The following is a 17,971-nucleotide window of genomic DNA, read 5'->3' as shown; positions in this document are numbered from 1 at the left end:
TGCAGCTAACCCTTTCTAAAATCCTGCTTTGGGACTTTTCACACACTCTTTTTTCTCGCACCTCCGAAGGATGTGAGAAAAAAAGTGACTGCCGCCGCTAATAAACATCTGATCGGAGCAACAATTGAATTGCTTCGATAAACACCCATTAGTTAGACGCCCAGCGCTAACGATTGAATTTCCCCCTAAGAACGTTGTATCTGTCTGTCTGTTCAAAGTTGGCGCATAAACTACTGAACTGGGGGTCTCATTCAGACCCGCTCACAAGCGGGTCGATGTTGGCCTCTGCGCACGCGCAGCGGCCGCACTGCGCGTGCGCAAGCCCCAGAGCGAGAGAGAAATTCTCTCGCTCCGGGACTCACTACAAAAGGGGCTTCTGTCGATAGTGATCGACAGCTCGCACCGTTTTGTGGGCGGAGGGGTGGCTACACAAACGGAGGCGTTCCCAAAGGAACGCCTGCCGTTTGGGGGGCGGCCCCACTGACATCACCAAAAGCTCACTGGGGCTTGCGGCAGATGAGACCCTACCACAAGGGTCTCGTCGCAAGCCCCGATGGTCTTGACCATCGCGACCATCAACCTGGCCGCTCGCTAAAGCTGTGGGTGGTCACCCACAGCCTAGCGAGCGGCCAGGAGGCCGGCTCAGAAAATAGATGCGGCCGCCCTCATTCAGAGCTAGCACTCGCATTTTGCAAGCGCCTCTGAATGAGGTCCTGATTTTCATGAAAACTGCATCATTTTGTAGTGGAAACTCCTAGAAATAACCTGAACTTTGTTTCATCTCGATCCGTCAAGCTGAGCGATAACGAAAACAAACTTTATTGACATCACCAATGCAAGAAATAGGTGTGGCACCATGCGCACGGCCGATAAGGATTGGGGGAAAGGAGTTTCAGGCCCGCGTTCACTTGAATAGGATAGGCTACATAGCAGTCTGTGCATAGTGCACACAGTGACATTGGTGTGAGTGATGGGTGAAGGTGCTGCTGACAACTGTCTGTATAGCGGTGCTGGTCACATGGGTCACTCCCATGACAGCCCCTATGCAAAGCATTATAATTAGAACACCTCAAATAAAGAAATGTTGGCAGAAGTAATTTCGCCATGGGCGAAGCTGCTGGCACAGCTGGTGTGTATTATCAGACAGGTTAGGGTGACTGCTATTGGTGGCATAGTTCAACCCTATTAACAGTGCCCTGGGATTGCTGATGTGATCAGGCAACTCAGCCCAGGGGTGTGAAGAAGTGATTATTAGCATTTATTGCAGCAACACAGTCTAAGTAGGATTGTCCTAGGTGGTGGTAGTATACATGCTATAAAGACCAGTTTTTTGACAACTCTTGCCCAGCTGGTTACCAGTTAGCATTTAGTGGCCAGAAAATGTACATTGATTAGTACTGTATATGGTTGTCCACCTCTTGGCATTTCAATATTTATTCTGGCCAGGATTATATCTGTTTGAGAGACTCTTTTTTTTGTATATGAGGCAGTGGTACAGGCCTGGCCATCCTGTGGCTTTTGGCTCTCTAGGTGATGTGAAATTAAAAGTCCCAGTAATACGCCTGAGCCAGCAGGGCGTGCTGAGACTTGTGGTGTCACAACACCTGTGGTAGTCCAGTCCTGCTACAATACTTTAAGGCAAGTATTTCACAATTCCTTTAGGTGTATCTCCATAAATAGATCCTACTACACCCCATTCCTGAGTGCTGCGTGGAAGTGTCTGATATCCTTTTTCTGATTAATAAAATTCATTTCCACCATTTTAATTGACTTTAATTTTATATGGTGATGTACAGTAAATAGAATATAACATTTGTTCTGAAATCCTTATAATCAGCATTTCTACTTCAGGGTCCATAGGGGGTCCACAGGGTTGACCTTGGGGTATAGCTGGATCTGGATCCACGGGCACCACGCAGTTAAAGCTTTGCTGCTCCCAGGATGCACTTGGGTCCGTCCTCCTCTATACCCCGCCCCGGCCACAGGCACCTCAGTTTTAGTTGGTGCCCGGCCGGAGTCGGGTCACCTGTCGCAGTGGGGCTGCAGGAGCAGCCCCTAAGCTTTATTTTAAAAGAGAAATTTTTTTTATTTTTTTATTCTTTTTTTACACTGTTAGAGCGGCAGCATCAGACTGTCCTTTAGGACGTCCACGCTGCCGCTCCTTCTCCCCGCTGGCGCCGCGACGCCAGTACAGCTCTGGGGATCGCGGCGGGACCCCAGAGCCTGTACTAGCCGGGCTCTGGGGACTCCCTTGACTGCTGCCGGACGCGACGGGGATCAGGTAAGCCGCGGGTCGCCGCGTGCGGCGGCCCGCGGATACTTCAATGCAGTCAGGAGCCTCCGGTCTCTGGGGACAGACCGGAGGCGCTAGCGGCGGCGGCGGGCTCCCCCTCAATTGAGGAATACCCCGCGTGTCCGCTAGACCACCAGGGTATCAGGCTGGTAGCGGGACCGGCAACCCGGGGGTTAATTGCTAGCCAGGGGAGGCAGCCTTCCCTGTCTAGCGGCTCCTCAGCTCAGCGCGCCTTTCAACTAGCAGTCTGGCGTCGCTGAGCTGCTCTTATCTTACGGCCACTCCTCCTCTGAGGTCTCCGGCGGCCATCTTTACTGGCACATCGCAGACTCCCAGGCGGTATCAAGTGGACCGGTCCCCCTGTGTACCTCTCCCCTGCTAAAGGACAGTGTACACAGCGCTATAGCCCTCCCAGACACTGAATCTGGGCGGTTGATTGTAGCGGAAGGTGCAGTGAGTATAACTTTTCTGCATTGTATGTGACTATTGCTAGTGCTGCCTGTCTGTGACTTATTCTCCTTACTGTCAGCTTATAACTATCCCTTTCCTTCTCCTACGGCCCGGCAGGTGTGTGGGGGAAGGGCGTTTTTCTGAGACCCTCACTTATATAAAACACGTATTTGTGGGGTCAGTCACATACTGTTGTGTGCTACACAGTACCATATCTGGGCTGTTGTGTCGCATACTGGTGAGTGCGCGGGTGTTAAAACCGTAATTCCTCTGGTGATACCTGTTTCTTGTGATTTACGGTATCATGTCTGATGAGGAGACTGAGCGCTCTGTGGCTCCTGTGTTATTTTCCTGCAGACGCTGTGCTGCGGGAGTTGATGGGGAGGACTTATCTCAGGATGGTCTGTGCGGGCGGTGCCAGCTGGTACCGGGCCCCTCCAACCCCCCTGTATCACAGGACCCTCCTTGGGCGATGTTTTCACAGGTGCTGGCGTCTATTGCGGACCGGTTATCGGTCCCATCAGCGGTCCCTTCTAGGGCGTTACCGCAGCCCACCATCCCCCATTCCCCGAGGGTTCCACAAATGTTGCGGTCTTCCCCCGGGGCCCAGACTGTGGGTCCTTACTCGGGACTGCCTGTGTATGTGCAGTCTTCCCCAGGGTCGTGTCAGTCTGTAGTGCCTTTGCAGCCTCCGCCTTGGGTGGATGTTCTATCCAGCTCCGTACAGAGTCTGGCGGCTTCATCCTCGGCGTTTCAGTCCATGTTGCAAGGTGATGTGCCACCAAGGGTGTCTAAACGTCCGGTTGTGAGTTCACTAGCTGCGCAGTTGTCGGACTCGGAAGTGTCCTCAGATGATGGAGAAATCCATGAGGACTCTGACTCTGATGTCATGGGGCAGGAGGTGGAAGCTAAGTCTTCCATTAATGTTCCAGCCTTAGTTAGGGCGGTGCGGGCTATCCTACATGTTGAGGATGATGCGCCGGCTCCTAGGTCGAAGTTTCCTAATTTTAAAAAGGCCAAGGTGACCTCAACTGTGTTCCCCCTGTCTGATCAATTATCGGATCATATGGCGGCGGCCTGGCAATTACCTAGTAAGAGGTTCCATCCACAGAAGAGGTTGGCGGCGAACTATCCTTTTCCTGAAGCTCATTGCAGGAAATGGGAAACTCCGCCGGCGGTGGATTCCCACGTTACCCGCTTGATCAAAAGCGCGACGTTGCTATTGCCGTCTATCTCCTCTTTGAAGGATCCCACGGACAGGAAGGTGGAGACTTGTTTAAAGTCCATTTATTCTCTTTCCGGGGCGGTGGCTCGCCCGTCCATGGCTATCTCCTGGGTGGCTAAAGCCATTGAGGCATGGGCCAATGCCTTGGAGGATACCTTTCCTGATGAGGCTCCGGATATCCAGAGAGCGTTAGTGGGACAGATGCGGGATGCAGCTTCCTATATTGGGGAAGCGTCTTTGGATGCCAGCCTGCTCACTTCTAGGGTGTCGGCTGCAGCGGTATCTGCTCGGCGCTCCCTGTGGCTGAGGTCCTGGAGGGCTGATGCAGATTCAAAAAAGGGTCTGGAGGCCTTGCCTTTTAATGGTGATTTACTATTTGGTCCGGATTTGGACAGAATAGTGGATACTTTGGCTAAGTCCAAGTCGGCTTTTCTCCCTTCGGCCTCTGCGCCGGCTAAAGTGAGGAGCTCTGCCTTTCGGTCCTTTCGGGTTCAGGGTAAGGCCAAGGGCCAGTCCTTCCCGAGACATTCGGCGACCAAGGCCGCACCCAAGCCCAAGAAGCAAGCATGGAGTGCTCGACGCCCTTCTTCCAAGCAGGAGGATAAGCCTGCTGCCTGATGGGACGGGCCTCTCTCTGGGGGACCCCAGAGTGGGAGGCCGACTTCTCGAATTCGCCCAGTGTTGGCACAATACCACCACGGATGCCTGGGTTCGAGAAGTAGTCTCTCAGGGGTACGCCCTGTCTTTTCGGTTCAGGCCGCCCCACCAGTTTTTCTGTACGAGTCCTTCTCTGGACAAGACCAAAGCTGGTCAGATTCAGGTAGCTATAGAATCCTTGCTACAAGCAGGGGTCATTGTTCCCGTTCCGCAGTCTCAGCGCGGGACGGGGTACTATTCTACTCTGTTTCTGGTACAGAAACCCAATGGTTCTCATCGCCCTATCCTGAATTTGAAGTCTCTGAACAGATACCTCAGAGTTCCCAGGTTCAGGATGGAAATGTTACGTTCCATCATTCTGGCGATGGAACCCGGGGATTATATGGTCTCCCTCGATATCCAGGACGCCTATCTCCATGTGCCCATAGCACCGGCACATCAGCGGTATCTGAGGTTTGCTATCCTGAACCATCACTACCAATTTCGGGCGTTGCCTTTTGGCCTTTCCACGGCTCCGAGGGTGTTCACCAAGGTGATGGCGGTTATGGCTGCCCACCTTCGGGGTCAGGGTCTACGTCTGTTGCCGTACCTGGACGATCTTCTGCTGCTGGCGAGCTCCCCGGAGGTGCTTCTTCGACATCTCCACCTGACCATTGCTTGTCTTCAAGCACACGGGTGGTTGATAAACTGGAAGAAGTCCTCCCTGATTCCATCACAGCGGATGGTTCATTTGGGAGCCCTGCTGGATTCTCGTCAGCAGCGGATTTTCCTGACTCCAGAGAAGGTCTCCTCCCTGCAGCTGCGGATACACAGTTGCCTGAGCAGTTGCCGCCTGTCGGTCCATTCAGCTATGAGAGTTCTGGGGTCCATGGTGTCGACATTCGACATGGTGGAATTTGCCCAGTTCCATTCCCGGCCCCTGCAGGCGCTGATTCTATCGGAATGGAACGGGTTACCTCACCGGATCCGCTCTCAGATGCTGGTGTTGTCCGTGGAGGTTCGGCAGTCTTTGGCTTGGTGGCTTCAGACGGTGCATCTGGTCGAGGGGCGCCCCTTTTGGATCCCGGACTGGGTCCTGCTCACGACGGATGCCAGTCTTCGGGGTTGGGGGGCAGTGACCGGCTCATTATCGCTTCAGGGTCGTTGGTCCGCGGAAGAAGCACTTCTCCCCATCAACATCCTGGAACTGCGGGCTGTGTACAGGGCCCTGCAGTCGTCCGGCCCCGCTCTTCACGGAAGGGCGGTTCAGGTGCAGTCCGACAACGCTACCACGGTGGCGTACATCAACCACCAAGGGGGAACTCGCAGTCGGGCAGCAATGTCGGAGGTGTCTCGCATTCTTGCTTGGGCGGAGTGTCACGTTCCAGCGATCTCGACAGTCTTCATTCCCGGAGTCCTCAATTGGGAGGCGGACTTCCTCAGCCGTCACGATGTGCATCCCGGGGAATGGTCGCTTCACCCAGAGGTGTTTCAGCTACTCGTGGACAGGTGGGGGCTGCCGGAGCTGGACTTGATGGCCTCCCGTCACAATCACAAGTTGCCCGTTTACGGGTCAAGGACAAGAGACGCAGGCGCCTGTCTGGTAGACGCTCTGTCGGTGAAATGGACGTTTCACCTGGCGTATCTGTTTCCTCCGATATCCTTACTTCCTCGGGTTCTGCGGAAATTCAAGCAGGACGGCGGCACGCTCGTGCTGGTGGCTCCGGTGTGGCCCAGACGTCCTTGGTACTCCGATCTGAGGTGCCTCTCCATCGACGCTCCGTACCTTCTTCCTCAGCGTCGGGACCTGTTGTCTCAGGGGCCCTGCCTTTACCCGGATCTGGGTCGGCTGTCTTTGACGGCGTGGCTCTTGAGACAGCCGTCTTGAGGTCTAGGGGTTTCTCCAGTTCAGTGATTGGTACCATGCTTAGGGCACGCAAGCCTGCCTCCGCGCGGATTTACCACAGGGTGTGGCGCACTTATTTTCAGTGGTGTGAATCCAGAAACTATGATCCGCAGGTGTTCCGGGTTTCCAGAATCTTGGAATTTCTTCAATCGGGTTTGGACCTCGGCTTACGCCTGGCCTCTCTGAAGGTTCATGTGTCTGCTTTGTCCGTGTGGTTTCAGCGACGGATTGCTACACTGCCAGATGTTTACACCTTTTTCCAAGGTGTTCTCAGGATCCAGCCTCCCTTCGTGCCTCCGGTGGCTCCGTGGGACTTGACGGTGGTACTGAGGGTCTTGCAGGGTCCTCCTTTTGAGCCGCTTGAGTCGGTGGAGCTCAAGTGGCTGACGTTTAAGACCATTTTTCTCCTGGCAATTGCTTCGGCCAGGAGGGTTTCAGAATTGGGGGCGCTTTCCTGTCGCCCTCCTTTTCTGATTTTTCACCAGGACAGGGCAGTGCTCCGCACGCGTCCTGAGTTTTTGCCCAAAGTGGTTTCAAAGTTCCACATTAATCAGGAACTTGTTGTGCCAGCTTTTCAGTCACCTGATCTTTCTGCTGGTGAGGCTTCCTTGGATGTGGTCCGGGCACTTAGAATCTATGTGGACCGGACTGCTTCGGTTAGGAAGTCGGATTCTTTGTTTGTCCTCTTTGGTTTTCACAAGAGGGGTTGGCCTGCCAACAAGCAAACGTTAGCCCGTTGGCTTCGTTCAGTTATTTGTGAGGCTTATGCGCAGGAGGGTTTACCTGTGCCAGCCTCTGTTAAGGCTCATTCCACTCGTTCTGTGGGTCCCTCTTGGGCTGCTAGACGTGGCGCCTCCGCTGTTCAGCTGTGTAAGGCGGCTACTTGGTCTTCAATTCAGACGTTTTTGAGGTTTTATGCGTTTGACACCTTCGCCTCTCAGGATGCATCCTTTGGGCGCCGGGTACTCCTTTCAGCACAGGAGCGTCCCCGCCCTTAGTTGAACTGCTTTGGGACATCCCCAAGGTCAACCCTGTGGACCCCCTATGGACCCTGAAGTAGAAAACAAGAGATATGGTAAGAACTTACCTTTGTTATCTCTGTTTCTACGAAGTCCATAGGGTCCACAGGGCGCCCGCCCTGACGCACCTGGCTTCAAATGGGCTGTGTGGCTGGTCACCGGTTTTCCGTCTCCCATTTCTGTGAGTATGGTTTCTTGTGTGTTCCAGTCTTCCTTCTCTCTGTTTAGTCTCCTCCTCCGGCCTTAGCTGCTTACCAACTGAGGTGCCTGTGGCCGGGGCGGGGTATAGAGGAGGACGGACCCAAGTGCATCCTGGGAGCAGCAAAGCTTTAACTGCGTGGTGCCCGTGGATCCAGATCCAGCTATACCCCAAGGTCAACCCTGTGGACCCTATGGACTTCGTAGAAACAGAGATAACAAAGGTAAGTTCTTACCATATCTCTTGTTTTATTGTGGTACAGGACAGATGAGAGGGATATAAAATGTGTGGTTGCCAAAAATGTGTCCAACAGTGCTGACTTTTAAATAAATAAGAATTTATTTTGTTGAGCAAAACGAATGGTGAATTTCACAGTACAAAGTCTTGTTTTCTCTATTGATGGGCGATGTGGGATATCTGTAGTGCATATATTTAGAATGGTATATGAATAAATGACTGATATGTGAAGCAAGTTCCTGGCCATTCCAGTAATACTATTGATAGATTGCAAAAAGAGCAGTATTACATTTGTCCAGTGATTTGGAAATGTGATATGTACAAATTAATTCTGGCATCAGTATAGTTGGTTATTTTAATATATGCTAATGTAATAGTAGATAATGCTTTTCAATTAAATCTTGATGTAATGTTTACTTTAAGGTCAGACGCCTTAGGGCAGATTCTTCCTCAGCTTGGGAAAGATTGGACACACCAAGGCATTGCCAAACTGTACCACTCCATACACGAGTATGTATCTGCATCCCAGCAACCTGTATGTATATGAATGTGTATTTCTACCATGTGTTTAGAAAACATTGAGTTTATATATACTAAGCCCTTTTGAGTCATGATTTTTCCAGTGAATATAAGTTTCCCTCAGATTAGAGGGCATATCCTTTTACTGTATGATATCATATTTCCATCAGCTGTGTCTCCAGGTTATATTATTCATCAGATGTCTGATGAATCATCGCAATGTATCAGATGGTCCTTTGATATGAGATCATACAACTACAATCTCTCAAGTTGTATCAAAGGAATCTGTAGAGATCCCAGTAACGTATTATGCATTTATGTGGGTAATATCAGTATTGCTTTAGTATTAAGGATACCCAGCATTTCTCGAACCTTTGTGAGGTGAAGGCACTTTGGAGCCCATTCAGACCCGCTCGCTAAGATGCATGCTCTCGCTTCTGTCGATGGTATGCAGTGTGTATGCATTGTGCACATGCGCATACCGTAGCGAAAGTTCACAATGCATTCGCTCGCTGCACATAGACAGCCCAGCAGAGTGAGTGACAGGAGAAGCCGTTTGTAGGTGGTAACAGGGGCTGGCCATTAAAAACGAGGAAGTGGAGGTGCAAACGCAGGCGTGCCTGAGCGTCTCAATGGCGTTTTAGAGGTGTGCATAATTATAAGACAGCATCATAGTACACGTCACCTGGCTTGTTTTTACACTGAAGTGCTCGCAGTGCTTGTGGCAGGGTATGGTCAACCTCAAGCGCTGCGATAGCATCCGATGTACCGATGGCTGCATACACTTCCTGGACATGACGTGCACAAGTGGGAGTCTTAAAACAGGCTGGTGGGTGTCTGCATACACCCATCAACATGGCTATGGATATTAGCATGAACACAGTGTATCACTGAGGGCTAAAATGTTACGTATGAAAGTTACTTTTCTGCCTTCTATCACCCTACAAAATTTCATGAAAATCTGAGACGGTCGGGTTGGAAGCTGTGATGATTTGGCATGAAATGACCCAGAGTTCAGTTTAATATACATTTGATAAATTGCTACCACTGAATTTTAAGGGGTCTTAATAAAGTGGGGTTTTTTTGTTTTATTTTTAATTATTTGCTTTTCCCCTTTCTAGAAATGGGTACAAATTTTTGTATTGCTCAGCCCGTGCTATTGGCATGGCAGACATGACTAGAGGCTACTTACACTGGGTGAATGACAGAGGCACTATCCTTCCTAGAGGGCCACTGATGCTGTCTCCTAGCAGCCTATTCTCTGCGTTCCACAGGTATGTATATTGTACATTTATTTAACTATAACAACACAACGCAATCACTACATATTAATGTCAGCCACTAGCTTATCAATGATTTACTTGAATGAGTTCAGTTGTCACTGTAAGCTTCTGATATATAGGTGGTGCATGTTCCTTTTAGACTAATGGCGCACATTAGATGGCAATGATGTGTGGTGTAGCAGTCTTACCGGTTCCCCTAATACCTGGGAGTGTACAGCTGGAGGCACACCATGTGCACTGCAGCCAGCGGTATCTGTAATAGAGAAGTATGTGTGGCTCACCTGGCTGCTGTTAAATATTAGAGAATGTTGATGGAAACTTAAGAACACAATATAGTGAACAATTTTCCACCTAATAAATTTAGTTCATATGGGGCATTTCTGGTCTGGGCCATGGGCCATTTCCATGGTCTGAATGTGGACACAGTCGACGTTAGCGTTCGTAAATAGGGTACCTGTGCACTAAGTATATATAAATAGGAGGTGTGTTGACTGCTGCTCACTAAATAGAGGTGTCCAATCTCCTTGAAGAAATGGTTAAAATGGAAGATAGGTGAACCTGATGTGTGTGCAGTAACGCATTGTCTGCATTATGTCTATTTTGTACCACTCCCATTTCTGAGATGTAACGTGTATATTTACTGTAGTGTTTTATTTTTCTGCACTTCTCACTGTCACCACTTCCTGTGAGTATTTACAAGAAGGGTGCTCAGGCCCTTTTCCACACATCAACCAATAATTATCCAATATCTAATTTAACAAACACGGAACATTAATGCCTGCTCTCCTTCTGTTTCTTCTGTCTTTAGATAAGTGACTATCTGATTAAAGATTTGTAATATTGTCCTCTGTAATCATGCATTTATGATACGCTTTGTCAATTTTAGGGAGGTCATAGAAAAGAAACCTGAGAAATTCAAGATTGAGTGCCTCAACGATATTAAAAACCTGTTTGGTCCACATCGACAACCATTTTATGCTGCTTTTGGCAACAGACCTAATGTAAGTGCCTGCTTCGCCTGTTCCAAAAAGGACCACCTTGTCTAAATGGGTATTAAGCAAAATTTGGATGCATGTAACTGCAGTCTCAGTAAGTGAGTGTAAATATCAGTAGTACTTACATGTACTTCAATTCAAATGATAAGTAATCTCTGGAGTTGTGCTTATACACACATACTAGCACACCACACTCCTCTGTAACCAAAATATCTCTTTCCATATTTTGCCACTTCAAACATGCATATGCAGACCTGCATTATTGATGAAATGAAGTTTAATTTTCTGTAAACCCACTAAATAAAGTTAACGCGGGACCTTGATGGACTTAGCCCATTTACTACTTCTCCTACATGGTTGTGTTCTCCTCCCGCATGGCATGACTTAACACTCGCTGTCCCATTTATTATCATCACACCTTGCTTTATAATGACTGATCTCTGTACTATGGATCCTAAACCATACCTTTTTATATATAACTAGTAGTGTTACATTGCAACCATATTATACTTGCTTGCAGTACTGTGCATGCTAATAATCATTTTGTATTTTACTGCTATTTATTCAATAAATCATTTATATTTACTGTTAGCGCTATTGCAATTGGCGGTTTATTCAAATAAAATAAATATGTATATAATATTTGTAGACCTCAAAATTCGCCATTTTCGGTAATAAATTCAAGAACTTTGCAAGGAAAGACCTGGTTTGTTTGAATTTCTTCAGTAATGCTACATTCGGAATAGTCAATTGGATGCACATGTGCTAAGGAGTTTGATTTCCTATTATATACAGGTGTAGAAGTAAATTAAATGTAAATACAAGAAAAAGGGGTAGTGATAGAAGGAAGAGCAATAGGAGGTTGCTGTGTTTTAGTGTGGGGCATGGATTTCAGTCATCAAGTATTTCTGCATATAATAATTTACTTAGAGGCTGGGAATTCAGTGATAAGCCATGTATAAGGGATGTAAAGGTAATCTGAAATAAAATACAATCTGAAATAAAATACAAATAACATAATTAGAAAATGAAGAGTAAATGCTCCCAGTGTATGCTAGTATATTTCTGTGTTCCCCTATCCAAGCTTGTAGACTTCGATCAGTAAAAATAGCTGCCTCTTAGCATCGTGGTGCGTTCAGTGGGCTTCTTATCAATTACTTGCCTGTTTTACATATAACACACCTTACGGTAACGGAAATTATGTCCTTTGATTTTGGAGTTTTCTCTGCTCTCAGGATATATACTTGGAGAGACCTCATCATGGTAGCCCACAAACCGCAAAAACAATTACAGATAGGTCCACATACATCTAGTCTCCTGGCGCGTTAAACAGCCCTGGTGTGACTTAACAACGCTGTGCGTCTTTTTACCTTCAAATGCGTCTTATTCACACAATGATGCTCAGATAGCATAAGCAGCTTCTGCTGATTAAAATGATATGCAGCATGCCTATATTCTGTGTGCGTCTGCGGGTATATCTGCATGCAAAACACTACATTACAGTGTTACAGCCGCTGACGCTGTAACATAGCATTTCGCATGCAGATACACCCGCACTCGCTCAGAGAACATATGCATGCTGCATATCATTTTAATCAGCAGAATCTGCTTGTGCTATCCATTTGCATCGTTGTGCGAATAAGACACATTTGAAGGTAAAAAGACGCACAAAAATATGCTCAGCGCTGCTGAGTCACACTGAGCTCCCGCGTTACGTGTGGTGCGACTTGTAGTGCACGGAGGATAGATGTATGTGGACGCATCTGTAGGTAGTAGAATAGCTGGACATGGTATAAAATACCCACATATAACTTTCTATGAAGTTTTGTATCTAACTTTGTAGGAGTTAGCACCACTTAGGACTTTTTTTCAGTTCTACCTTGAACAAAAGTGGAACAAATCCAAGAGGTCATCAAACAAAGGGATCCCCCTGGAAGTGTGCTGTCCTCGAGCATGGCTGCACTGGGAACATTTCCCTATGAGTCAGTGTTTCCTGAGGCCCACAGCAGCTCATGTTTCTGGCTCGCCGCTCAGCTTCTGTGTTGAAATGTTTATATCTGGACGCTCTTTAAAATTCTTTACTTCATCACTGACTATTAGGTTAACTATTTCTCAGCTGCTCACTTACTGACAGTGGTGGCTTTGCATGAGGCATTGATAGTGCTATTTTCCAGTAGGAACAAGCACTATGTCCTAGCATGCGATCGCATTGTGTATGCAGACGCCCACTTGCGCACGTCATCTCCAGGAAGTGTATGCAACCATCGGTAACATCGAGTACCATCGGATGCGATCGCAGCACTTGTGGTTGACCATACCCTGCCGCAAGCACTGCGAGTGCTTCAGTGTGAAATACAACCAAGTGACATGTACTATGACGCTGCCTCTTAATTATGCACACCTCTGAAACGGCTTTAAGACGCTCAGGTACGCCTGCGTTCGCACCTCCACTCCCCAGTTTCTAGTGGCCAGCCCCCGTCACCACCCACAAACGGTTTCTCTTGTCACTCAATCAGCTGGGCTGTCTATGCACAGCGAGCGAACGCTTCCTGATTGCCTGCACTGGTTCGCGCATGCGTATTGTGATGCATGTGCAGAATGCAAACAATCGGCTGACTGCATGCGAATGCATCCTAGCGAGCGGGTCTGATAAGGTCTTCATTTCCTAAACCTCTCATTAACTATGACATAATGTCCTGGGCCAAAATGTATTTCCCATAAGATAAGTAGTTATTATTTATTTGTTTTTCTATAGTTCCACCCACAGTTCCTGAACATATTTTTCCATAAATAGCCTTGGGCATTTCACTTGTGTTAATTGCGTCTGTATTTATATTGTAGGATGTGTTTGCCTATGTGAAAGTTGGATTACAAGACTGTCGAATTTTTACTGTCAATCCCAAAGGTGAATTAATCCAGGAAAGGACAAAAGGAAACAAAACTTCGTAAGTCTGTTTGTGTATCTGATAGCATGTGATGTGTTTTATTTATATATATATATATATATCTGTAAAGCTTCAGTTGTGTCTGGCTGGATCTCACTACTACATGTAGATTTATTGCCCATAACAACCCTTTTCTGGAGTATTATCGTAGACTTTTTTTGGCCAATCCTGTACAGAGACAATAGTGTGACCCCCCCATGTTCACACCTCTGTAATTAAAACCTTGACCCTCCCGTAGTTTCTGCTCTTGTTTGGTGTCTTGTTACATTAGAAAAGATTGCCCACTATCTAAATAAATACGGTTACTGAAACTCTCAATAAAAAACCTCTCTCAAGTTACAAAATAATTAAAAATAGTAATTTTGTGTGGCCCTTGTTTTCACGTTATGTTTCTTTTACCACAATTGAAAAAAAAACGTATGGTTTGAACGATAACTAGATGTCAGGATTCAGCCTGGAATCGGCCGATACTCACCACGGCACTGGCTTCCCCTGACACGCTGAGTATTGTCCCCGGGGTCCTGTTGACTTCCACGCAATTCTCCATATCTGAGTTCCCGCGGCGGTGGTCATGGGGGCAGTCATATTGTCTGTCTCACCTGACTGTACCCTCCACCAATGGTAGCCTGGTCACCTCTCAGTTGACTCTCTCCTCCAATGGAAAGCTACCTAAGGGTATAAAGCAGGTCTCCAGGAAACAGGAAGTTGCCGGAACAACTACTCTTCTCCAGTAGCTGCTAGCTTCAGATCGCTGTTCCAGGCTCCACGCTGTTATCTCCTCAGTGCGCTGCACCAGTCTCTCTGATATTCAGCATCGGTCACTACCGATATTCTCCAGTGATATTGAACATCAGTCACTACTGATATTTTTCAGTGATATGGAACATCAGTCACAATCGATACTCTCCAGAGATATTCAACTTCGATAACTACCGATACTCATCAGTGATATTCAACATCAGTCACTACCGATATTTTTCAGTGTTATTCGACATCGACCCCTAGCGATATATTTCAGTATGATTACCGATAATCTCCGGCCACTCTGTTGTCTTTCTTATCTCTCTGTTGCTAATTCCTGGGTCCCTGATCAGGGGACCGCGACTTACTCATTGGGCGCAGCAAAACCCATATCCCAATTGGAGGGGTCACTGGTGAAAACCACCAGTGAGTGAGACCTGACCAGAGATGCAGAGTCTCTAGTCAGGTCTCATCAACACCCGGCATTAGCCAATGAGGAAGTCATACATACTTCCCCCTCGTCTGCTACTGCCTCCCCACCTAGTCACCCCAACTCCCAGTCCTCTGACAGGGAACCTCAAGGGGCAGGTTGTGGCACTAAATAGATTTAGACACACCTGTAGTTTTATTTTTGTTTCTATTTTTTTTTTCTTCCCCTTAAAGAAGCTAAGAGCTAACCTGTCTCTAAAATTAAGTTTCGAAAACCACCTGGAAATGGTTTTGAGGTCTAAAAAAGTTTTAACATAATTTAACATAAAGTTTTTATTTGTAATTCTTGCATATGATTTTGTTGTGAAACAAAGGTCTGTGATCTATTTGATCTCGTGTTAAATTTGTTGGATATAGAAGCTTCATATAAAGCCTTATTTAATAAGTTATCAGGATAGCATGGCTTCTCCTTGACTCAATAAGTTTATTTGGCTGCTTGAAAAAAGCTTTATTTAACTCTAGAACAATTCCTTCCAATATGGAAAAACTGCCCATTTGGTCTATTATCCTTCCATATTTTCAGATGATTCCTCTTGTAATTGATTTGCTTATCACAGTCCACTTATTTTGGAATGTTTCTGTACCTATTTTATAATATGATCTCAAGAAATTGAGTTTGAAGGTGCTCTTGAAATTAAAACAAACATGTTAACGTTTAAATGATAAGGAATGAAGAAATAGAAGTAAAGCACTTATGGAAAATAAAAAAAACAGGTAATCAATGTATCTGCAATAGAGCACCATGTTTGTTCTGACTTGGCTATTCCAGATATTTGTTTCTTCAAAGAGACCCAAAGTTTGGAGCAAATCTGGTGCCCAAGGCAGTTCCCAGTGTCTAAAATAAAGAATCAAGAATAAATAATTGTGTGATAAAGATATAGAAGCTTAAAAATTTTTTTATTTCTCTGAGACCCACTTCTTTGTTCATATAAAGAGACTCAACATTGGTGTCAAGAGTTTGTATCCTCTTGCCATCTACATATTCATTTGATGTCTAAAGAGTTATCCAATGTAATTTATTGACTTTATATTTGTGTTTTATTTTTCTCTCCCCAGGTATAGCAGGCTGAGTGAGCTGGTTGAACATGTTTTTCCTCTGCTTGATAAAGAACAGAATTCTGCATTCACTTACCCAGAGTACAGCTCATTTTGTTTTTGGAGAGATCCTCTCCCAGAAGTAAACATGGCAGACTTGACGTAAATCACGCCATGATTGTGTCTCAGACTGTTAGTTGACCTGTGATCTTTTCGGTCAGCAATTGCATACCTGGAGTATTACTTATGTGGGAGGCCTACATTTCTGTCAATTGTTTCCAATGCCTTTATCCCACTTCGTCTTACAGTCAGTTTGTAATTTGTTGCTAGTGAAGATATTGTATATTATTGATTATATTCAGGGAAAACGTTAAAAGAAAATTGATTTTATTTTACTACAATATCTTAAATCACTGTACATTTATTTTTTGTGTTGTGAAAGATTTAGAACACACTTTAGCTTGTGTTCGGCATACCTTGATTCAAACTGACTAGTGTAAATGTTTTTCTTTATCATGTTGTGCCTCTTCAGAGCCACTGGGGGGCAGCGTCTATTGCAGGGCAATACGCTGCAGGACCCACATGCAATGAAGACCTTTTAAGTACATAATGGAAATAGCGCAATGTGCAAGTTTTTTTTCCTAGGAGAAAAAGTGGTTAATTTCAGCATCTGTGAAAAATGCTTAATCCAAATATATATTTACCAGTGCAATTATTTATTTTCCATGCAGTAATGGATTTCAAGCCGCTAAAACATGCTGTTTAAGATATGTTTGTGCAATTTTGTTTTAGGATTCTATTCATTTGTTTATTTAAGGCTAAGTCAGACTGGTTTGGATTTTGTCATTCTTTTTTTTGTTTTTCATTGTGAATGTTAAAGCTATGCTTTAAAAGAACATTTCAGTTTCATAGTGCACAAAAAAATCTACCCAGTTTTACTAAAGACAGCAGATTAAATTGTATTTGCCAATGAGTCTTTGTGCGTAAGCCATTTTATTAACGTATATTGACATTTACGAGTGCGGAAGAAGTTTTCATTGTGGTCTCTCTACCGACATTTCAGCCTTTTATTAATTTTAATAGTTAAATGTAGAGGACGACTATGACAGGATTTAAATGTCTTTAAGGTTATTTACTAATGATACATGTGTTCGGTAATCCATGACAACCAGTTAGCTATTATCTGTTTAGTGCAGGTTCGACAATAAATGCCATTGCCTCATTGGCTGCCATAGCTTACTGCAGATTTGGTCCTTTGAAGAATGTTAATAAATGAAACCCCTAATCTTCGCATATTATTACATTGATACATCATACATATGCAGTATTCACATATACTGAAGCCTGGATTAATGCTGGTATCATCTTCTCTCCAGCCTGCAAGAGTACATTACTCACACTTTCTACACCGCTTATTATCTTACAGAAAGTACATACATTTTTGTATTTTAAAGTTGAATTACTGGAGCAGATAAAATTAAGTTGTTAATTCTGCAAATGTATCGGGGCTACCACAGTGCAGCCCCTTACGCATCACTCCTGTAGTGCTCTGTGGAAATGCCCATTACTGGGTATTTCACAGACTGCATATTATAATTACAGAGTTACAAGCCAAATTGCCTGACAAACCTCTTTCGTCTGTGCGAGATGTGGTAACTGCCCTTCCCGGCACATCCAGCACGTTATTGTACATTTGTTTTCTAGATAGTAGTCTGACCTATAGCTAGCATTTGCTAATGAACTTGTGTATACAAGGTATGAGTCTTCTTTTAATATGAAAACATTAGGGGCAAGGAACACATATTTCATTGTGGTAGGTATGATGTTCAACTCCATTCAAATAAAGCGTTCAAATATTTATATAATTACATGTTCATGGTGCTTGATTATCATGTGATGTGACGCAGCAGAATATCCATCTGTGTTGTATGATAGTGTGAATGTGTACATGAGTTATTGTGTCATTAATTCATATTAACTATAAGTAATTTTATCTTAT

General features: G+C 45.6%; 1 protein-coding gene across 1 annotated transcript in view; it reads left to right on the top strand.

The window, feature by feature from the left end:
* Positions 1-16,945, top strand: part of LPIN2 (lipin 2) — a 183,511-nt gene extending 166,566 nt beyond the window's left edge. The window contains exons 16-20 of the mRNA XM_088469640.1: positions 8,389-8,475; positions 9,606-9,758; positions 10,654-10,768; positions 13,604-13,707; positions 15,994-16,945. Coding sequence (XP_088325766.1) covers positions 8,389-8,475; positions 9,606-9,758; positions 10,654-10,768; positions 13,604-13,707; positions 15,994-16,138 — 604 coding nt within the window. The 3' untranslated portion in view covers positions 16,139-16,945. The remainder of the gene's footprint in view (positions 1-8,388; positions 8,476-9,605; positions 9,759-10,653; positions 10,769-13,603; positions 13,708-15,993) is intronic.
* The last annotated feature ends 1,026 nt before the right edge of the window (positions 16,946-17,971 follow it).

The sequence above is a fragment of the Taudactylus pleione genome, unplaced genomic scaffold (assembly GCF_031769625.1).
Source record: "Taudactylus pleione unplaced genomic scaffold, aTauple2 ptg000093l, whole genome shotgun sequence".
In the NCBI taxonomy this organism is placed as follows: domain Eukaryota; kingdom Metazoa; phylum Chordata; class Amphibia; order Anura; family Myobatrachidae; genus Taudactylus; species Taudactylus pleione.
Note: the sequence above shows the minus strand (reverse complement) of the source record. Positions and strands in the feature narration are given on the sequence as shown.